This window comes from Balaenoptera borealis (assembly GCF_965194805.1).
Source record: "Balaenoptera borealis genome assembly, chromosome: 1".
NCBI lineage: Eukaryota > Metazoa > Chordata > Mammalia > Artiodactyla > Balaenopteridae > Balaenoptera > Balaenoptera borealis.
This window is the reverse complement of record NC_138860.1, coordinates 62,388,668-62,411,826: the sequence shown is the minus strand read 5'-3', so window position 1 is coordinate 62,411,826 and position 23,159 is coordinate 62,388,668. Positions and strand designations below refer to the sequence as shown.

Sequence of the window (23,159 nt, the reverse complement as noted above, 5' to 3'; positions counted from 1 at the left end):
GAGCTGTCTTGTCTCTGTTGTGTCTCAGTGCATGTTTTTATGTACAGGTTCACATGTAAGAATTCTTGCTCAAATTACTCACTTTGTCTTCTATTCCCATGTTGCACTACCATTTTCTCTAGTTGGAAATGGCTAGAGCCATGTTTTCAAGCCCAGATTTTAAAAATTTGGAAAAAATTTTTTAATACTTTTTTCTTAGCATTTTAATGAATTTTAATTATTGTCATGTTGTTAATTTGAATACTTTTTTCCTTAACTCTTAATTTATAACTCAGTAGGATTACCACACCTGCTGATGGCCAAAAAGAAAAGATTTAAAAAAATGTTTTCTGTTTACTAGTTAGCATCTTTTTAAAACTGAAAATCAGATTCGAAAAGTTAATTATATAAAAGTATAACCTAATTCATGAAAATACTTTGCTGAATTTCTGCAGGTTGTTTTATTCCAATAAGTTTAGGAACCATACCCCACCCCAACACACACAAAATCTTTAACCCACATGTTCATCAATTATCTAGCCATCTTACCAGTTACAGGCGAGAACAGAGAAAACAGTCTGGCTTCAAGAAGATCTTGCTCTTTACGCTGAATGCAAGAAAACATAATAGAGTCCCTTGTGACTGTATATAGAGAGCATAGTCAAATTTAATTTTGAAATCTCATCAGCCTGATTACTTAGCTAATTACTGTTCTTTGTCATATATTCGGCTTCCTTTCATTACAGCTTCTGAATAAACATGAAGCTTTTTGGTCCATTTTTGGTAAAGATGATTCATTTCTTAAAGAAACATAATTTCTCCTTTTCAAAGGAGGAATTTATTATATTTTTGAAGTATTATAACTTTTCTGCTATTGATGGATATTTAGGCTGATTTAATTTTTTTGCTGTCACATTTCATCACTGTGAAATGAACTTTTAAGTATTTTAGCATTTCTGAAATTGAGATGTGTTTAAAAATAGGTGGCATCTTCTAAAACACTGTTTACCACCCTTTAAAATTGAAAACCTTATTCCCCACCTCCAGTCTTCTCTTATCCCTTTCTCTGCTTTATTTTTCCATATAGCGTTTTTACCAAGTCACATATTGTTTATTGTCTTTCATTAAGCTAACTAGAGTCAGGGATCTTTTTCTCTTTTATTTTACCATTGTATCCCTGGCTCCTAGAACACGACCTGGAATGGAGTAAGTACACAGTATATTTGTTGAATGAATGGAACATTTGAGTGTTTATTGTGGTTCCAGATACTGTGCTAAGCCCTTTCTCTTGTTGAATCACTTAATAACCACGTGAGGTAGGTAGGTACTCTAATGAGGAAACTAGGGCTAAGGAGGAGTTAATTTGCCCAGTGTCACTCAGCCTATAAATGGAGGAGTTAAAAGTAGAGCTTGACTCTACCTCATGACAGTTCCTAGGCTCTTAACAGTGTTACACTTCTCTAAGCAATAAATTGTATGATTTATTTAGTTCTTTCTTTTTAAACAGGAAGAAGAGAATTTATCCAAAGATTAAAACTTGAAGCAACCCTGAATGTGCATGATGGCTGTGTAAGTAATAGTTAATTCTCAACTATGAAGGACTTTAATACTAAGTGTTCAGATGTTTGAGGAACTGCCCCAGTCCTCCCAAAAGAGATTGGACTAAGTATAAGAAAATGGGAGAATTAAGTTTTACATTAAAACGTAAAAGTATACTTTGAATTTAGGAAAGTGTATGGGAGATATTTTAAAGAATGATGAGCTTTCTAACATTATCAAAAGATTTTCATCTCTTTCACTCTATTGGTACTGCTTTTGTGACAGTCACTGGTGATCTTCATGTCTCCAAATCTAGCGGTCACTTCTCAGAAACTTTAGACATTGGTTGAATACATTTTCTTTTTTGAAATATTTATTCTCTTGGATTCTGCTAACACCACACTCTCTTGGTTTTCTTTCTGTCTCATTGACTTGTTGCATCTTCTCCGTCTTCTTCCCTGACTCCTCCACTTCTCCACCTTCAAATGTTGGATGTACCAACATTCTATCTTGGTTCCTCCCACCCTGTTTTCTCTTCACTTTTCTAAGTGATTTTGTTTAGTCCCATGGCTGAAAAACATGACTTCCAACTTTCCACTTCTTCCCAGAACTCCAGATTTATATATATAACTCTCTAGTTAACATTCCCAGTTGCATGTCTAATAGCACCCCAAATTTAACAGAGTCAAAACAAAATCCTTGGAAGGTTTTGTTAGGAAAACTTCAGACATTGGACTTCCCTGGTGGCGCAGTGATTAAGAATCCGCCTGCCAATGCAAGGGACATGGGATCAAGCCGTTGTCTGGGAAGATCCCACATGCCACGGAGCAACTAAACCCGTGTGCCACAACTACTGAGCCTGTGCTCTAGACCCCGCGAGCCACAACTACTGAGCTCGCGTGCCACAACTACTGAAGCCCATGTGCCTAAAGCCCGTGCTCCGCAACAAGAGAAGGCACCGCAATGAGAAGCCCACGTGCAGCAACGAAGACCAAATGCAGCCAAAAATAAATGAGTGAATGAATAAATAAATAAATTTACTTATTTATTTATTTATTAATTAAAAAAAAAACTTCAATCATGCTTTTCATATACTCAGGACCTGGATTTAGCAGTTAATCAAGATTTTGGCACATTTTCTTTTTCCATTTCATTTTTTTTCTCCTCTTTGCTGAAGTATTTTAAAGCAAATCTCAGATGTGAAATCATTTCACCTCTGTATGTAAGCTAAAAGTAATGGACATTTTTTTATGTAAGCAAAATGGCATTATATAATTTAACAAGATAGTATATTTTTGGTATCATCTAATACACAGTCCATAATCAAATTTCCCCCATTGTTTAAAAATCTCTCTCTTTTTTTTTTAAACATTCTTATTGGAGTGTAATTGTTTTACAATGTTGTGTTAGTTTCTGCTGTACAAAACAGTGAATCAGCTATATGCATACATATATCCCCATATCCCCTCCCTCGTGAACCTCCCTCCCACCCTCCCTATCCCACCGCTCTAGGTCATTGCAAAGCACCGAGCTGATTTCCCTGTGCTATGCAGCAGCTTCCCACTAGCCATCCATTTCACATTTGGTAGTGTATATATGTCAGTGCTACTCTCTCACTTCGTCCCAGCTTTCCCTTCCCCCTCTTCGTCCTCAAGTCTGTTCTCTATGTTTGCGTCTTTATTCCTGTCCTCCCACTAGGTTTTAGATCGCTTATATGTGTGTTAGCATATGGTATTTGCTTTTCTCTTTCTGACTTACTTCACTCTGTATGACAGGCTCTAGGTCTGGCCACCTTATTACAAATAACTCAATTTTGTTCCTTTTTATGGCTGAGTAATATTCCATTGTATATAGGTCCACGTCTTCTTTATCCATTCATCTGTCAGTGGACATTTAGCTTGCTTCCATGTCTTGGCTATTGTAAATAGTGCTGCAGTGAACTTTGTGGTACATGACTCTTTTTGAATTATGGTTTTCTCAGGGTATATACCCAGTAGTGGGATTGCTGGGTCATATGGTAATTCTATTTTCAGTGTTTTAAGGAACCTCCATACTGTTCTCCATAGTGGCTATATCAATTTACATTCCCACCAACAGTGCAGGAGGGTTCCCTTTTCTCCACACCCTCTCCAGCATTTATTGTTTGTATATTTCTTGATGATGGCCATTCTGACTGGTGTGAGGTGATACCTCATTGTGGTTTTGATTTGCATTTCTCTAATAATTAGTGATGTTGAGCAGCTTTTCATGTGCTTCTTGGCCATCTGTATGTCTTCTTTGGAGAAATGTCTATTTAGGTCTTCTGCCCATTTTTGGATCGGGTTGTTTGTTTCTTTAATATTGAGCTGCATGAGCTGTTGGAGATTAATCCTTTGTCCGTTGATTCGTTTGCAAATATTTTCTCCCATTCTGAGGTCTGTCTTTTCGTCTTGTTTATGGTTTCCTTTGCTGTGCAAAAGCTTTGAAGGTTCATTAGGTCCCATTTGCTTATTTTTGATTTTATTTCCGTTAATCTAGGAGGTGGGTCAAAAAGGATCTTGCTGTGATTCATGTCATAGAGTGTTCTGCCTATGTTTTCCTCTAAGAGTTTTATAGTGTCTGGTCTTACATTTAGGTCTTTAATCCATTTTGAGTTTATTTTTGTGTATGGTGTTAGGAAGTGTTCTAATTTCATTCTTTTACCTGTAGCTGTCCGGTTTTCCCAGCACCACTTATTGAAGAAGCTGTCTTTTCTCCGTTGTATATTCTTGCCTCCTTTGTGAAAGGTAAGGTGACCATATGTGTGTGGGTTTATCTCTGGGCTTTCTATCCTATTCCATTGATTGATATACTGTTTTTGTGCCAGTACCATACTGTCTTGATTACTGTAGCTTTGTAGTATAGTCTGAGGCCAGGGAGCCTGATTCCTCCAGCTCTGTTTTCTTTCTCAAGATTGCTTTGGCTATTTGGGGTCTTTTGTATTTCCATACAAATTGTAAAATTTTTTGTTCTAGTTCAGTGAAGAATGCCATTGGTAGTTTGATAGGGGTTGCACTGAATCTATAGATTGCTTTGAGTAATATAGTCATTTTCACAATATTGATTCTTCTAATCCAAGAACATGGTATATCTTTCCATCTGTTTGTATCGTCTTTAATGTCTTTCATCAGTGTCTTATAGATTTCAGCGTACAGGTCTTTTGCCTCCTTAGGTAGATTATTCCTAGGTATTTTATTCTTTTTGTTGCAGTGGTAAATGGGATTGTTTCCATAATTTCTGTTTCTGATTTTTCGTTTTTAGTGTGTAGGAATGGAACAGATTTCTGTGCATTAGTTTTCTATCCTGCTACTTTACCAAATTCATTGATCAGCTCTAGTAGTTTTCTGGTGTCATCTTTAGGATTTTCTATGTGTAGATCATGTCATCTGCAAATAGTGACACTTTTTCTACTTTTCCAATTTGGATTCCTTTTATTTCTTTTTCTTCTCTGACTGCCATGGCTAATACTTCCAAAACTATGTTGAATAATAGTGGTGAAAGTGGGCAACCTTGTCTTACTCCTGATCTTAGAGGAAACTCTTTCAGTTTTTCACCATTGAGAATGATGTTGGCTGTGAGTTTGTCATATATGGCTTTTATTATGTTGAGGTATGTTCCCTCTATGCCCACTTTCTGGAGAGTTTTTATCATAAATGGGTGTTGAATTTTGTCGAAAGCTTTGTCTGCATCGATTGAGATGATCATATGGTTTTTCTCCTTCAATTTGTTAATATGGTGTACCACGTTGATTGTTTTGCATATAGTGAAGAATCCTTGCATTCCTGGGATAAACCCCACTTGATCATGGTGTATGATCCTTTTAATGTGCTGTTGGATTCTGTTTGCTAGTATTTTGTTGAGGATTTTTGCATCTATGTTCGTCAGTGATATTGGCCTGTAATTTTCTTTTTCTGTGATATCTTTGTCTGGTTTTGGTATCAGGGTGATGGTGGCCTCATAGAATGAGTTTGAGAGTGTTCCTCCCTCTGCTGTATTTTGGAAGAGTTTTAGAAAGGTAGGTGTTTGCTCTTCTCTAAATGTTTGTTAGAATTTGCCTGTGAAGCCGTGTGGCCCTGGGCTTTTTGTTTGTTGGAAGATTTTAAATCACAGTTTCAATTTCAGTGCTTGTGAATGGTCTGTTCATATTTTCTAGTCCTTCCTGGTTTAGTCTTGGAAGATTGTACTTTTCTAAGAATTTGTCCATTTCTTCCATGTTGTCCATTTTATTGGCATATAGTTGCTTTTAGTAATCTCTCATGCTCCTTTGTATTTCTGCAGTGTCAGTTGTTACTTCTCCTTTTTCATTTCTAATTCTGTTGATTTGAGTCTTCTCCCTTTTTTCCTGATGAGTCTAATGGTTTATCAATTTTGTTTATCTTCTCAAAGAACCAGCTTTTAGTTTTATTGATCTTTGCTATTGTTTCCTTCATTTCTTTTTCATTTATTTCTGATCTGATCTTTATGATTTCTTTCCTTTTGCTAACTTTGGGGTTTTTTTTGTTCTTGTTTCTCTGATTGCTTTAGGTGTAAGGTTAGGTTTTTTATTTGAGATTTTTCCTGTTTTTTGAGGTAGGATTGTATTCCTATAAACTTCCCTCTTAGAACTGCTTTTGCTGTATCCCATAGGTTTTTTTTTTTTTTTAATTATTTATTTATTTATTTATTTATGGCTGTGTTGGGTCTTCGTTTCTGTGCGAGGGCTTTCTCTAGTTGTGGCAAGTGGGGGCCACTCTTCATCGCGGTGCGCGGGCCTCTCACTATCGCAGGCTCTCCTGTTGCGGAGCACAGGCTGCAGACGCGCAGGCTCAGTAGCTGTGGCTCACGGGCCTAGTTGCTCCGTGGCATGTGGGATCTTCCCAGACCAGGGCTCGAACCCGTGTCCCCTGCATTGGCAGGCAAATTCTCAACCACTGCGCCACCAGGGAAGCCCATTCCATAGGTTTTAGGTCGTTGTATTTTCATTGTCATTTGTTTCTAGGTATTTATTTGATTTCTTCTTTGATTTCTTCTGTGATCTCTTAGTTGTTTAGTAGCATATTGTTTAGCCTCCATATGTTTTTATTTTTTACAGTTTTTTTCCTGTAATTGATATCTAGTCTCATAGTGTTGTGGTCCAAAAAGGTACTTGATTGGCAGGCAGATTCTTAACCACTGCACCACCAGGGAAGTCCCCGGAATCTGTATTCTAATCAACACTTTAGGTGATTTTAATCTAGGTGATCTGTGGATCATACTTTGGAAAACAGTGCTATAGCTACTAATTGAAAACATGAGACTAGAAAGAGCACATGGAAAGAAATTGCAAACTGAGAAGAGGGTCTAGGCCTTAACTCTAAGGATTCAAACATTTAAAACTTAAGCAAAGGGCTTCCCTGGTGGCGCAGTGGTTGAGAATCTGCCTGCCAATGCAGGGGACACGGGTTCGAGCCCTGGTCTGGGAAGATCCCACATGCCGCGGAGCAACTAGGCCCATGAGCCACAATTACTGAGCCTGCGCGTCTGGAGCCTGTGCCCCGCAACAAGAGAAGGCGCGATAATGAGAGGCCCGCGCACCGCGATGAAGAGTGGCCCCCAGTTGCTGCAACTAGAGAAAGCCCTCGCACAGAAACGAAGACCCAACACAGCCATAAATAAATAAATAAATAAATAAAACCCAAAAGTTAAAAAATAAATAAATAAATAAAGAGTGGTCTTTAAAAAAAAAAAAAAAAACTTAAGCAAAGAGGGGAAAAGTGTCTATATAGTCCTATCCTCCAAAATGTTATCTTTTTCCTGTTCACAGTTGTGGTATTATAATTATGCTGTAAATACACTTTAGGTATCAATATATGTTATTTATTTTAAACCTTAGCACCACTCTTGAGGTTCCCCTGATGTTCATGGTTAAAAATGGATCATAACAAAAAGAAATAGACATGTACTGCACTCCCTTATTCTGTTCTTATCCTCCTTAAGCAGCCTCTTTTAATCGTGTTTTATTTCAGATCTTCTGGTAATTTCTTTCATTTCTGTGTGATAGTGTTATGTTGGTCTTCCTTGAGGTGTCAACTTTGGCTGTTGTCCATTGATTTCCTGCTATGATAGAAGAGGAATTAACTAATTTATGCAATTTTCTAAGATGTAGGCTTCTCAAAAATTTTGTTACTCTTCTCAGTCTCTCCAGCTGTCACTTTAATTTTAAACAACATACTTAAGCGTCTTTTTGTTTTTCTGTCATTCATAAACAGTATTTCTTGAATCCCCATTGTGTAAAATATATTTAAGGCTTTCACCCTTCTTCCACCTTCCTATCTCTATTTCACACCTTTTTCAGCTATATATGCTTTTGTATTGTCAGTGTTGATTTCATTTGCCTCCTATTCTATAGCCATTGTTATTTTCTGAAATTTGTCAATGTATTTATTCTAAAAGTCAAAATTCAGTAAACAGTGTTAATGTCTTATATGTATATGTCTTAGTTTTCGTTAAGCTCTTCACAATAAGGAGAGAATAGGAAGAAAATTATATAATATATCATCTGTTTTATAGATGAGCACACTCAGCTGCTCAAAACTCTCTAATGGGTTTCTGGCTTACGTATAGTAAGTCCAAAGGCCTTATTGCTTCAGAGACCCTACATGATTTGGCACTTGCCTTCTTTTCCATTTCATCCCTTGCTGTATTCTGCGTTATACATATTTGTTTTAGTCATACTCATCTTTTTGCTGTTTCTTTAAATGCACCTAGTTCACCTCTGTCTTACGTATTTTGTTTTTTGCCTAGCACTTTCTTCCTCACATATCTTTGAAGCTTACCTCCTCATTTCATTTAGCTCTAACTGTTAACCTATCAGAGACGCTTTTCCTGACCACCCTAATAGCTCCCCACTCCTCATCAGTATCTTTCTCTTTCTTCTGTTTCTTTTCATCATAGTACTGACATTATAATTATACATTTATTTATTTGTTCATAGTCTGCACACCTGCCTCCCTCTACTCTAGCACTCTGGACACCAAATATATCTTCATAAATTTATTTTCTTCGTCTAGTGTCGAGAGGAGTGCCTACCACATATTTGGCACTTATGAAGTGTTTATTGAAGAGACAAAGCATGTGTTATGTGTTGGATTTTATGTCTTTCTTTAAGGACCTAAGGTCAAGTCTTTCTCCTTACTCAAAGGAGAATTTTCTAGTGTTAATTTCAGATGGATTCTTGCATAATGTATAACTGCCTTTGTGGTATTCTGAAGTTTTTACAAGCTGTGGATTCTGTATCTTTCCAGTTTTGAATTTACTTCCAGGTTTTACTGAGTATTTTCTCACATATTTTTCTAAGGATGAGTGGAACATAAATTTTTCTTACAAGCTTAAAGATATCCTTTCTGCTTGCATACTAAAAAAATTTTTGTCCTTATTTTTATTTTGCATTTTTTAAAACAGGTGATGCCTTCTCATGGTACAAAAATAAACTATATAAAAAAATACACATTGAGGGACTTCCCTGGTGGTCCAGGGGTTAAGAATCCACCTTCCGATGCACAGGACACGGGTTCGATCCCTGTTCGGGGGACTAAGATCCCATATGCCATGGGGCAACTAAGCCCATGTGCCACAACTACTGAGCCCACGTGCTCTAGAGCCCGTGTGCTACAACTAGAGAGCCTGTGTGCTGCAACTACTGATCCCACGTGCCACAACTAGAGAGTCTGTGCACCGCAACTACTGAGCCTGCGTGCTCTAGAGCCTGCATGCCACAACTAGAGAGAAGCCTGTGCACCGCAATGAAAGATCCTGCATGCTACAATGAAGATCTCGCGTTCCGCAACTAAGACCCAACACAGCCAAAATAAATACAATAAATTAACAACAAAAAAGTATACATTGAGAAGTGTGGCTCTCACTCCTGTTTCTGTCTTCCCCATTTTTTTCTGTTCCCTAAAACACATAACCACTCGTTTTAGTTTCATGGGTATCCTTCTACTCTATTTTTTTCTCATCTTTATTGAGATATAATTTACATATATAAATGTGTAAGTTTAATGTGTAAAATGTAATGATTTGATACACATGTATTGCAAAATGATTACCACAATAAGCTTAGTTAACACATTTATCACTTTACATAATTTCCATTTTGTTGTTGTTGTGGTGGTGGTGGTGGTGGTGGTGAGAACATTTAATATTTACTTTCTTAGCATCTTTCAAGTATACAGCACAGTATTGTTACCTGTAAACACCAAGCTGTACATTAGATCCCAGAACTTACTCACCTTATAACTGGTAGTTTATACTTTTTGAACATCTCATTTCCTCTACCTTCCAGCCTCTGGCAACCACCAGTCTACTCTCTGTTTCTATCAGTTGAGCGTGTTTAGATTCCACATATAAGTGATATCATACAGTATTTGTCATTCTTTATCTCACCCTCTCCACATTGTTGCAAACGTCAGGATTTCCTTCAATTTTATGGCTGAATAATATTCCATTGTGTGCATGGGTGTGTGTGTTTATCATATTTATCCATTCATCCATTGACAAACACCTAGGTTCTTTTCGTGTCTTGGGTGTTGTAAATAATGACACAATGAATATGGGGTGCTGCAGATATCTCTTCAAGATAGTATTTTAATTTCCTTCAAATATATACCCAAAATTGGGATTGCTGGATTATATGGTAGTTCTAGTTTAAATTTTTTGAGGAAACTCCATAGTGTTTCCCGTAGTTGCTGTATCAATTTCCCTTCCCACCAGTGGTGCACAAGGGTTCCCTTTTCTCCACGTCCTTACCAGCACTTCTTATCTCTTGTATTTTTGATAATAACCATTCTAATAGGTGTGAGATGATATCTCATTGTGTTTTGTTTTTGTTGTTGTTGTCCATGCTGTGCAGCTTGTGGGATTGAACCTGGGCCACAGCAGTGAAAGCACCAAGTCCTAACTACTGGACTTCCAGGGTCCTCCCTCATTTGTGGCTTTGATTTGCATTTTTCTGATGATTAGTGATGTTGAGCACTGTTTCATGTACTTTTTGGCCATTTGTATGTCTTCTTTGGAAAAATGTTTTTCAGGTCTTTGCCCATTTTTAAATTAGATTATTCGGAGTTTTTTTGCGATTGAGTTGTATGAGTTCCTTGTATATTTTGGTTGTTAATCCCTTATTAAATATAAGGTTTGCATATATTTTTCTCCTCTTCTGTAGGCTGCCTCTTAATTTTGTTGGTTGTTTCTGTTGCTGTACAGAGCTCTTAAGTTTGATGTAGTATCACTTTTTGATTTTTGCTTTTGTTATTTGTGTTTTTGGTGTCATGTCCAAAAAATCATTGCCAAGATCAAGGTCAGGGAGCTTTTCACTATGATTTTTTCTAGGAATTTTATCGCCTTCAAATCTCATCTTTAAGTCTTTAATCCACTTCAAGTTAATTTTATTTATTCTGCATGTGAACATCCAGTTTTCCCAACACCATTTAGTGAAGAAACTGTTCTTTCCCCATTGGGTAGTCTTTGCTCCTTTGTTGTAAATTGATTGACCATATATACATGGGTTATTTTCTGGGCTCTCTATTCTGTTTCATTGATCTGTGTGTCTATTTTTAAGCCAATACCATATTGTTTTGATTAACATAACTTTGTAGTATAGTTTGAAGTCAAGAAGTTTGATGCCTTCAGCTTTGTTTTTCTTTTTCAATATTGCTTAGGCTATTTGGGGTCTTTTGTTGTTCCATACAAATTTTTTTTTAAAAGATTTCTTTACTGAAAACTTTTACTGTGCTAACATGTGTTGTGAATCATCATAAGATACATTTAACATACAGCGTTTCCCATACTTAGTTTTCCCCAGGGCTCTTCCTTTGGTAAGCATCTCCTGGAAGTATGGTTGCTCACAACACACTTTTGGAAAAGCGAAATTAATCTCGCTGTCAGGGCAGGTGTTTCAGTTGATTGTTTTTACCCAAATGAAGGCTGTAGATTTTCTCCTGATGAGGTTCTCTGGTTAGGCTTTACCAGCTTGCCATAATGATTTCTATTTTATATGTATATATGTCAATCCCAATCTACCAGTTCATCCCACCACACCCCCCTGAACTTTCCCCCCTTGGTGTCCATATGTTTGTTCTCTACATCTGTGTCTCTATTTCTGCCTTGCAAGCAGGTTCACCTGTACTATTTTTCTAGATTCCACATATATGCATTAATATATATTTGTTTTTCTCTTTCTGACTTACTTCACTCTGTATGACAGTCTCTGGGTCCATCCATGCCTCTACAAATGACCCAATTTCGTTCTTTTTTATGGCTGAGTAATATTCCATTGTATATATGTATCACATCTTCTTTATCCATTCGTCTGTCGATGGGCATTTAGGTTGCCTCCATGACCTGGCTGTTGCAAATAGTGCTTCAGTGAACATTGGGGTGCATGTGACTTTTTGAAATATGATTTCCTCTGGGTACATGCCCAGTAGTGAGATTGCTAGGTCATATGGTAATTCTATTTTTAGTTTTTTAAGGAACCTCCATACTGTTCTCCATAGTGGCTATATCAATTTACGTTCCCACCAACAGTGCCGGAGGGCTCTCTTTTCTCCACACCCTCTCCAGCATTTGTTGTTTATAGATTTTCTGATGATGCCCATTCTAACTGGTGTGAGGTGATATCTCATTGTAGTTTTGATTTGCATTTCTCTAATAATTAGTGATACTGAGCAGCTTTTCATGTGCTTCTTGGCCATCTGTATGTCTTCTTTGGAGAAATGTCTATTTAGGTCTTCTGCCCATATTTTAATTGGGTTGTTTGTTTTTTTAATATTGAGCTGCATGAGCTTTTTATATATTTCGGAGATTAATCCTTTGTCCGTTGATTCTTTTGCAAATATTTTCTCCCATTCTGAGGGTTGTGTTTTTGTCTTGTTTATAGTTTTCCTTTGCTGTGCAAAAGTTTTTAAGTTTCATTAGGTCCCATTTATTTTTATTTTTATTTCCATTACTCTAGGAGGTGGGTCGAAAAAGATCTTGCTGTGATTTATGTCAAAGAGAGTTCCTCCATTGTTTTCCTCTAAGAGTTTTATAGTGTCTGGTCTTACATTTAGGTCTTTAATCCATTTTGAGTTTTTTTTTGTATATGGTGTTAGGGAGTGTTCTGATTTCATTCTTTTACATATAGCTGTCCAGTTTTCCCAGCACCACTTACTGAAGAGACTGTCTTTTCTCCACTGTACATCCTTGCCTCCTTTTTCACAGATTAGTTGACCAGAGGTGTGTGGGTTTATCTCTGGGCTTTCTGTCCTGTTCCATTGATCTATATTTCTGTTTTTGTGTCAGTGCCATATTGTCTTGATTACTGTAGCTTTGTAGTATAGTATGAGGTGAGGGAGTATGATTCCTCCAGTTTTTTCCCCTCAAGATTGCTTTGGCTATTCAGGGTCTTTTGTGTCTCCATACAAATTTTAAGATTTTTTGTTCTAGTTCTGTAAAAAAATGCCATTGGTAATTTGATAGGGATTGCATTGAATCTGTAGCTTGCTTTGAGTAATATAGTCATTTTCACAATATTGATTCTTCCAATCCAAGAACATGGTATATCTCTCCATCTGTTTGTGTCATCTTTGATTTCTTCCATCAGTGTCTGATAGTTTTCTGAGTACAGGTCTTGTACCTCCTTAGGTAGGTTTATTCCTAGGTATTTTATTCTTTTTGTGGCAGTGGTGAATGGGAGTGTTTCATTAATTTCTGTTTCAGATCTTTTGTTGTTAACGTATAGGAATGCAAGAGATTTCTGTGCATTAGTTTTGTATCCTGAAACTTTACCAAATTCATTGATTAGCTCTAGTAGTTTTCTGGTGGCATCTTTAGGATTATCTATATATAGTATCATCTCATCTGCAAACAGTGACAGTCTTACTACTTCTTTTCCAATTTGCATTCCTTTTATTTCCTTTTCTTTAACTGCCGTGGCTAGGACTTTCAAAACCATGTTGAATAATACTGGCGAGAGTGAACATCCTTGTCTTCTTCCTGATCTTAGAGGAAGTGCTTTCAGTTTTTCACCGTTGAGAATGATGTTGGCTGTGGGTTTGTCATATATGGCCTTTATTATGTTGAGGTAGGTTCCCTCTATGCCCACTTTCTGGAGAGTTTTTATCATAAATGGGTGTTGAATTTTGTCAAAAGCTTTTTCTGCATCTTTTGAGATGATCATATGGTTTTTATTCTTCATTTTGTTAATATGGTGTATCACATTGATTGATTTGCATATATCAAAGAATCCTTGCATCCCTGGGATAAATCCCACTTGATCGTGGTGTATGATCCTTTTAATGTGTTTTTGGATTCTGTTTGCTAGTATTTTGTTGAGGATTCTTGCATCTGTGTTCATCAGTGATATTGGTCTGTAATTTTTTTTGTAGTATCTTTGTCTTGTTTTGGTATCAGGGTGATGGTGGCCTCATAGAATGAGTTTGGGAGTGTTCCTTCCTCTGCAGTTGTTTTGGAAGAGTTGAGAAGGATGAGTGTTAGCTCTTCTCTGAATGTTTGAGAGAATTCACCTGTTAAATCATCTGGTCCTGGACTTTTGTGTGTTTGAAGATTTTTCATCAGAGTTTCAGTTTCAGTGCTTGTGATTGATCAGTTCATATTTTCTATTTCTTCCTCGTTCAGTCTTGGAAGGCTATACCTTTCTAAGAATTCGTCTGTTTCTTCCAGGTTGTCCATTTTATTGGCATAGATTGCTTATAGTAGTCTCTTATGATGCTTCGTATTTCTGTGCTGTCTGTTGTAATTTCTCCCTTTTCATTTCTAATTTTATTGATTTGAGTCCAGTTAAAAGTTTATCAATTTTGTTTATCTTCTCAAAGAACCAGCTTTTAGGTTTATTGATCTTTGCTATTGTTTTCTTTGTTTCTATTTCATTTATTTCTGCTCTGATCTTTATGATTTCCTTCCTTCTACTAACTTTGGGTTTTGTTTGTTCTTCTTTCTCTGGTTCCTTTAAGTGTAAGGTTAGATTGTATATTTGAGATTTTTCTTGTTTCTCGAGGTAGGATTATATTGCTATAAAGTTCCCTCTTAGAACTGGTTTTGCTGCATCCCATAGGTTTTGGATCATTGTGTTTTCATTGTCATTTGTCTCTAGGTATTTTTTGATTTCCTCAGTGATCTCTTGGTTATTTAGTAACGTATTGTTTAGCCTCCATGAGTTTGTGTTTTTTACGTTTTTTTCCCTGTAATTTATTTCTAATCTCATAGTGTTGTGGTTTGAAAAGATGCTTGATATGATTTCAGTGTTCTTAATTTACCGAGACTTGATTTGTAACCCAAGATGTGATCTATCCTGGAGAATGGTCCACGTGCACTTGCGAAGGAAGTGTAATCTGCTTTTTTTGGATGGAATGTCCTATAAATATCAATTAAGTCCATCTGGCCTAATGTGTCATTTAAAGCTTGTGTTTCCTTATTTATTGTCATTTTGGATGACTTGTCCATTGGGAAAGTGGAGTGTTGAAGTCCCCTACTATTATTGTGTTACTGTCAGTTTCCCCTTTTATAGCTGTTAGTGTTTGACTTACATATTTAGGTGCTCCTCTGTTGGGTGCATAAATATTTACAATTGTTATATCTTCTTCTTGGATTGATCCCTTGATCATTATGCAGTGTCCTTCCTTGTCTCTTTTAGTAGTCTTTATTTTAAAGTCTATTTTTTCTTTTATGAGTATTGCTTTCTTTTGATTTCCATTTGGATGGAATATCTTTTTCCATCCCCTTACTTTCAGTCTGTGTGTATCCCTAGGTATGAAGTGGGTCTCTTGTACACAGCATATATATGGGTCTTGTGTTTGTATCCATTCAGGGAGCCTGTGTCTTTTGGTTGGAGCATTTAATCCATTCACATTTAAGGTAATTATCCATATGTATGTTCCTGTTACCATTTTCTTAATTGTTTTGGGTTTGTTTTTGTAGTTCCTTTTCTTCTCTTGTGTTTCCCACTTAGAGAAGTTCCTTTAGCATTTGTTGTAGAGCTGCTTTGGTGGTGCTGAATTCTCTTAGGTTTTGCTTGTTTGTAAAGCTTTTGATTTCTCTTTCGAATCTGAATGAGATCCTTGCTGGGTAGAGTAATCTTGGTTTTAGGTTCTTCCCTTTCATCACTTTAAATATATCTTGCCAGTCCCTTCTGACTTGTGGAGTTTCTGCTGAGAAATCAGCTGTTAATCTTATGGGAGTTGTATGTTATTTGTCATTTTTCCCTTGTTGCTTTTAATAATTTTTTTTGTCTTTAATTTTTGTCAGTTTGATTACTGTGTGTCTTGGTGTGTTTCTCCTTGGGTTTATCCTGCCTGGGACTCTCTGCACTTCCTGGACTTGGGTGGCTCTTTCCTTTCGAATGTTAGGGAAGTTTTCGACTATAACCTCTTGAAATATTTTCTCGGATCCTTTCTCTCTCTCTTCTCTTTCTGGGACCCCTATGTTGCGAATGTTGGTGTGTTTAATGTTGTCTCAGGGGTCTCTTAGACTGTCTTCATTTCTTTTCATTCTTTTTTCTTTATTCTCTTCTGTGGCAGTAAATTCTCCCATTCTGTCTTCCAGGTCACTTATCCATTCTTCTGCTTCAGTTATTCTACTATTGATTCCTTCTAGTGTATTTTTCATTTCAGTTATTGTAGTGTTCATCTCTGTTTGTTTGTTCTTTAATTCTTCTAGGTGTTTGTTCTTTAATTCTTCTGGGTCTTTGTTAAACATTTCTTGCATCTTCTCGATATTTGCCTCCATTATTTTTCTGAGGTCCTGGATCATTTTTACTATCATTATTCTGAATTCTTTTTCTGGAAGGTTGCCTATATCTACTTCATTTAGTTGTTTTTCTGGGGTTTTATCTTGTTCCTTTATGTGGTACATAGTCTTGTCACTTTTCATTTTGTGTATCTTACTGTGAATGTGGTTTTCATTCCACAGGCTGCAGGATTGTAGTTCTTCTTGCTCCTGCTCTCTGCCCTCTGGTGGATCAGGATATCCAAGAGGCTTGTGCAGGCTTCCTGCTGGGAGGGCCTGGTGGTGGGAAGAGCTTGGTGTTGCTCTGGTGGGCAGAGCTCAGTAAAACTTTAATCCACTTTTCTGCTGATGGGTGGTGCTCTGTTCCCTCCCTGTCGGTTGTTTGGCCTGAGGTGACCCAGCTCTTGAGCCTACCCAGCTCTTTGGTGGGGCTAATTGGGGATTCCGGGAGGGCTCATGCCAGGGAGTGCTTCCCAGAACTTCTGCTGCCAGTGTCCTTGTCCCTGTGGTAAGCCACAGCCACCCTGCTCCTATGCATATGTCCTCCAACACTAGCAGGTAGGTCTGGTTGTCTCCCGTGGGGTCACTTCTCCTTCCCCCTGGGTAATGATGCGCACACTGTTTTGTCTGTGCCCTCCAAGAGTGGAATCTATGTTTTACCCAGTTCTGTCGAAGTCCTGCAATCAAATCCCACTAGCTTTTAAAGTCTGATTCTCTGGGAATTCCTCCTACCATTGCCAGACCTCCAGGTTGGGGAGCCTGATGTGGGGCTGAGAACCTTCACTCCAGTGGGTGGACTTCTGAGGTATACTTGTTCTTCTGTTTGTGAATCACCCATCCAGCATTTATGGGATTTGACTTTATTGTGATTGCACCCCTACTACTGTCTCATTGGGTGTTCTCCTTTTTCTTTGGATGTTGGGTATCTTTTTATGATTTTCAGTGTCTTTCTGTGAATGATTGCCCAGCAGTCAGTTGTGATTCCGGTACTCTCTCAAGAGGGAGTTGTTCCATACAAACTTCAGGATTCCTATTTCTGTGAAAAATGCTATTGGAATTTTGATAGGGATTGCCGTAAATCTGTAGATGGCTTTTGGGTAGTGTAGTATAATATTAACTTTTTTCATACATGAACGTGTCTTCTATTTGTTTTTTTCTTCAGTGTTTCTCATCTTTTTTTTTTTTTTTTTTTTTTAAAGGAAGGATGGTGCTGCTAAGGTTGATAAACAGGTTATTCTATATCACAAGGTTTTATTTATTTATTTATTTATTTATTTTTAGCTGTGTTGGGTCTTCGTTTCTGTGCGAGGGCTCTCTCCAGTTGTGGCAAGTGGGGGCCACTCTTCATCGCGGTGCGCGGGCCTCTCACTATCGTGGCCTCTCTTGTTGCGGAGCACGGGCTCCAGACGCGCAGGCTCAGCAGCTGTGGCTCACGGGCCTAGTTGCTCCGCGGCATGTGGGATCCTCCCAGACCAGGGCTCGAACCCGTGTCCCCTGCATTGGCAGGCCGACTCTCAACCACTGCGCCACCAGGGAAGCCCCATCTCATCTTTGTCATATAGATTTCAGTGTATAGATCTTTCACCTCCCTGGTTAACTTTATTCCTGAGTATTTTATTGTTTTTGATACTGTTGTAAATGGGCTTGTTTTCTTTATTTCTTTTTCAGATGGTTCATTGTTAGTATACAGAAATGCAACTGGTTTTTGTTTTTTGATGATATATCTTGAAACTACTGAAATCATTTGTTAGTGCTAATAAATTTTTGGTGAAGTCTTCAGGATTTTCTATCAATATATATAAGATGAGGTCATCTGCAAACGAAGATAGTTTTACGTCTTCATTTCCAATTTAGATGCCTTTTATTTCTTTTTCCTGTCTAATTGTTCTGGCTGGGACTTCCAGTAGTATGTTGAATAAAAGTGATGAGAGTGGACATCCTTGTCTTGCTCCTGATCTTAGAGGAAAAGCTTTTTTCAACCTTTCACCCTTGAGTATGTTGTTAGCTGTGGACTTGTTACATATGGCCTTTTTTATGTTGAGGTGTAATCCTTCTATTCCTAGTTTGTTGAGAATTTTTATCATGAAAGATGTTGAATTTAGGTAAATGCTTTTTGTGCATCTATTGAGACAATCATGATTTTTTTTAATAGTTTTTATTTATTTATTTTTAATTTTTGGTTGCGTTGAGTCTTCGTTTCTGTGCGAGGGCTTTCTCTAGTTGCGGCAAGTGGGGGCCACTCTTCATCGCGGGGCACGGGCCTCTTGCTATTGTGGACTCTCTTGTTGCGGAGCACAGCCTCCAGACGCACAGGCTCAGTAATTGTGGCTCACGGGCCTAGTTGCTCTGCGGCATGTGGGATCTTCCCAAACTAGGGCTTGAACCTGTGTCCCCTGCATTGCCAGGCAGATTCTCAACCACTGCGCCACCAGGGAAGCCCCCGAGACAATCATGATTTTTATCTTTCATTCCATTAATGAGGTGTATTACAATTTTTGATTTCTTTATATTGAGCCATGCTTGCATTTCAGTGATAAATCCCAGTTGATTATGGTGTATGGGTCAATGATACTTAAAAAAAAATTTTTTTTTTTAAATTTTTTGTCTGCGCTGCGCAGCATGTGGGATCTTAGTTCCCTAACTAGGGATCGAAGCTGCACCGCCTGCATTGGAAGGGCAGAGTCTTAACCTCTAGACCACCAAGGAAGTCCTGATGTATGATACTTTTAATGTGATTTTGAATTTGATTTGCTAGTATTTTCTTGATAATTTTTGCCTCTATATTCATCAGAAATGTTGGCTTGTAGTTTTCTTTTCCTGTAGTATCCTTACCTGGCCTTGGTGTGAGGGTAATGCTTACCGCAGAAAATGAGTTTAATTCTTCTTGAAACATTTGGTAAACATTTAAGAGAAGCTATCTGGTCCTAGGCTTTTTTGTTGTTGTTACTGTTGGGAGGTGTTTTATTTAATAATCTCCTTGCTCATTATTGTTCTATTCAGATTTTCTTTTTTCATGATTCAGTCTTAGTCAGTTATATGTTCCTAGGAGTTTATTCTAGGTTGTCTAATTTGTGGGTGTATAATTGTTCATAGTAGTCTCTTATGACTCTTTATGTTTCTGTGGTATCAGTTGTAATGTCTTCTCTTTTATTTATAATTTTATAATCTTGTTAAGTCTAGCGAAAGGTTTGTCAATTTTGTTAATCTTTTCAAAAAACCAGCTTTTTATTTTTTTTGATCTTTCCTGTTATTTTCCTGTTCTCTATTTTATTCATTTCTGCTCTGATCTTTATCATCTTCTTTTTGCCAACTTTGGGCTTTGTTTCTCTTTTCTAGTTCCTCAATGTGTAAATTTAGGTGGTTTATTTGAGATCTTTCTTTTTTTCTTAATGTAGGCATTGATTGCTATGAACTTCCCACTGAGAACTGCTTTTGCTGCATCCCATGTGTCTTGTTTCCATTTTCACTTGTCTGAAGTTATTTTTTGATTTTTTTTCTTTGATGCTCTGGTTGTCCAGGAGTGTGTTATTTAATTTCCACATGTTTGTGAAATTTTCAGTTTTTCTCCTGTCAATTTCTGTTTTCATACCACTGTGGGCAGGAAAGATACTTGGTATGATTTCATTCTTTTAATGTTTGCTAACACTTGTTTTGTGATCTAACATGATTTATCCTGGAGAATGTTCTGTGTTCACTTGAGAAGAATGTTCTGCTGTTGTTGGATGGAATGTTCTGTATGTAGATTCATTTGATCTCAAGTTTAATACAAGTCTAATGTTTCCTTATTGATTTTCTGTTGGTATGATTTATCCATTGTTTAAAGTGGGGTGTTGAAGTTTGCTACTATTATACTGTTCTCTCTTTTTTCCTTCAGACCTGATATAGTTATTCTTTTTAATTTTAGACATTCTAATAAATATTTAGCAATAGCGATATGTGGTTTTAATTCCTTGTGCTATCTATTTTTACATACAGTCATCCCTCCATATCCACAGGTTCCACATCTGTGGATATCGAGGGTCGACTGTATTTCTCTATTTTATATAAGGTACTTGAGCATCTACAGACTTTGGCATTCGTCAGGGAGTCCTGAAACCCATCCTAATGGATACCAAGGGAATATGGTATTCATCTGTATCCCTCAAACTTCCTAAGCTTAATAGTTCCAGTCCCTTTTTTTAAGATTCTGTAGGATATTCTATATAAATAATCATGTCATCTGAGAATAAAGATAGGTTTACTTCTTTTCCTGTCCGGTTTCCTTTTATTTCTTTTTCTTGTCTTATTGTGCTGTCTAGTACCCTAGACAGTGTTGAACAGAAGTGGTGAGAGCAGACATCCGTCTTGTTCTGATCTTAGAGGGAAGGCATCCAGTCTTTCATTATGAAGTATGATGGTTTTTTAACAGATGTTCATTGTCCGGTTGAAAAAGTTCCATTCTGCTTTGCTGAGAGCTCTTTTTATGAATTGTTGTTGGATTTTTTTCAAATGTCTATTCTGCATTTATTGCAGTGATCATATGATTTTCTTTTTTAGTTTGTTAATATCATGGGTTACATTGATTAATATTTGAGTGTCAAACCATTCTTGCATCTTCCTTGAGTCATGATGTATTATCTATTCTCATATATTGTTTTATTCAATTTGCTAAAAGTCTGTTTTAGAGTTTTTGTGTGTACATTAAGGATATTGGTCCATAGTTTTCTTGTATCAATGATTTGGTAAGTATACTGTTCTTTTTAATTTTCTAAAAGACTTGGTAGAGAATTTTCATCTTTTATTTTTTAAAAATACTTGGCAAAATTCACCAGCAAAGCAGTCTGGGCCTGGAGTTTTCTTTGTTGAAAATTCTAACTACAGTTTGTTAATAAAAATGGACAATGTGTTGAATAAATTTTGTTTAGTATGTGTGTTTCAGGGATTTTGTTAACTCCCCAAGTTGTTGAATTTATTTGATAAAGTTGTCCACAGTGTTCTTTTATATGTTTAAATATTTGTAGAATGTGTAATGATGTCCCTGCTTTCATTCCTGATGTTGGTAATAAGTTCCCCCACCCCTTCTTTTTCTTGATTAGTCTGAGTAGAGGTTCATTAACTTTGTCTTTTCAACGCACCAGTTTCTGGTTTTATCAGTTTTCTGTGTTTTCCTGTTTTCTTTTTCATTGATTTCTGCTCTTATATTCATTATTTCCAGTCTTCTTTTGACTTTTGATTTCATTGGCCTTCTTGTTATACCTTTTTGAGTGGAAGTGGAAGTCATTGTTATGGGACCTTTATCCTTCTAATATAGGTGTTTTTGTGCTATAAATTTCCTTCTAAGCACTATGTTAGCTGCAACCCCAAAATTGAGATATGTTGTGCTTTTATTGTCATTCAGTTAAAAATACTTTGTAATTTATTTTGTGATTTCTTTTTTGACCATCTGCTATTTTATAGTTTTCAAATATTTCTTTGTGTTAATGATTTCTAATTTAATTCCATTTTGGACAGAGAACATATTTTATGGGACTTGAAGTCTTTTAAATATATTGAGATTTGTTTTATGGCTCATAGTAAATATCTTCTGTATTGGTAAAATATTTCATGTGTACTTAAAAAGAATGTATATTCTGCTGTTTTTGGTTGTTTCAGATGTGATAGTAAATCTGGTCCTAGTTACTCCACCTTGATTGAAAGTGGAAGTCAGTAATTCCTTCTTTTTTTAAAAATTTAGATATAGTTCACATTCCATAAAATTCATCTGTTTTAAGTGTTCAGTGCAGTGCCTTTTTACTATATTCATAAAGTTGTATAGCTGTCACTGCTATCTAATTCCAGTATATTTTCACCATCCAAGAGAAAGTCCATACCAATTATCAGTCACTCCCATTCCCCCTCCACCAAGCTCTTGGCAGTCGCTAATCTGCTTTCTGTCTCTGTTGATAAGCTTATTCTGTACTTTTTATGTAAATGAACCATATAATGTGTGGCCTTTCAGACTGGCTTTCACTTAGCGTACTTTTTTAAGGTTCATACATGTTGCAGCATGTATCATTATTTCTTTTTATGGCTGAATAATACTTCATTGTATGGATATTTTGTTATGAGCAAATGGGTTAGTCACATTTTGTTTATTCATTATTTGGTGAATATTTGAAATGCTTCCCTTTTTGGCTGTTATGAATAATGCAGCTATGAACTTGAGTGTAGAAGTTTTTCTGTGACATGTTTTCAGTTCTCTTGGGTATACATTTTGTTGTGGAATTGCTGGCTCTTAGGGTAACTCTGTTTCAGTTTTTGACCATACTGCCAAACTGCTTTCCAAATAGCTGTACTATGTTGCATTCCTACCAGAAATGTATCAAGGTTCTAATTTCTTGACATTCTCTCTAATCCTTCTTATATTCTATGTTTTCTTTTTCTTAAATTATTATAGCCATCTTAACGACTTGAAGTGGTAATTCATTGTGGCTTTAGTTTTCATGAAGATTGAGACCTGTGTTTCCTTCTAAGAGCTTTAAAGTTTTGGCTCTTACATTTAAATCTTTGATCATTTTCAGTTAATTTTTGTGTATGATGTGAAGTAGGGATCCAAATTCCTTCTTTTGCTTGTGTATATCCAGGTGTCCTAGCACCATTTGTTGAAACGATTATTCTTTCTCCATTGAATGGTCTTGGACCCCTTGTCAAGAATTACCTGACCATAAATTTATGGGTTATTTCTGGACTCAATTCCATTCCATTGATTGATATGTCTATGATCATGACAGTACCACACAGCCTTGGTTACTGCAGCTCTGTAGTAAGTTTTTCTAATTCCTTTTTAGGTGACTTGGTTTTATGTCTCTGGATATAAAATGGACTAATTAAAATAAATTTAAATAAAACTTAAGAAAGACTCATAT

General features: G+C 36.7%; 1 protein-coding gene and 1 long non-coding RNA gene across 11 annotated transcripts in view; both read left to right on the top strand.

The window, feature by feature from the left end:
- DCAF6 (DDB1 and CUL4 associated factor 6) overlaps positions 1-23,159 on the top strand; it is a 166,180-nt gene that overhangs the window by 16,496 nt on the left and 126,525 nt on the right. For all 10 annotated transcript variants that reach the window (XM_082360638.1, XM_082360633.1, XM_082360632.1 and 7 more), the window contains exon 2: positions 1,487-1,548. In XM_082360638.1, the coding sequence (XP_082216764.1) occupies positions 1,487-1,548 (62 nt within the window). The remainder of the gene's footprint in view (positions 1-1,486; positions 1,549-23,159) is intronic.
- LOC309613834 lies at positions 4,292-22,871 on the top strand. Its single transcript, XR_014235907.1, has 3 exons — positions 4,292-5,551; positions 8,956-17,436; positions 17,814-22,871. It is a non-coding gene; the product is annotated as an uncharacterized lncRNA (long non-coding RNA).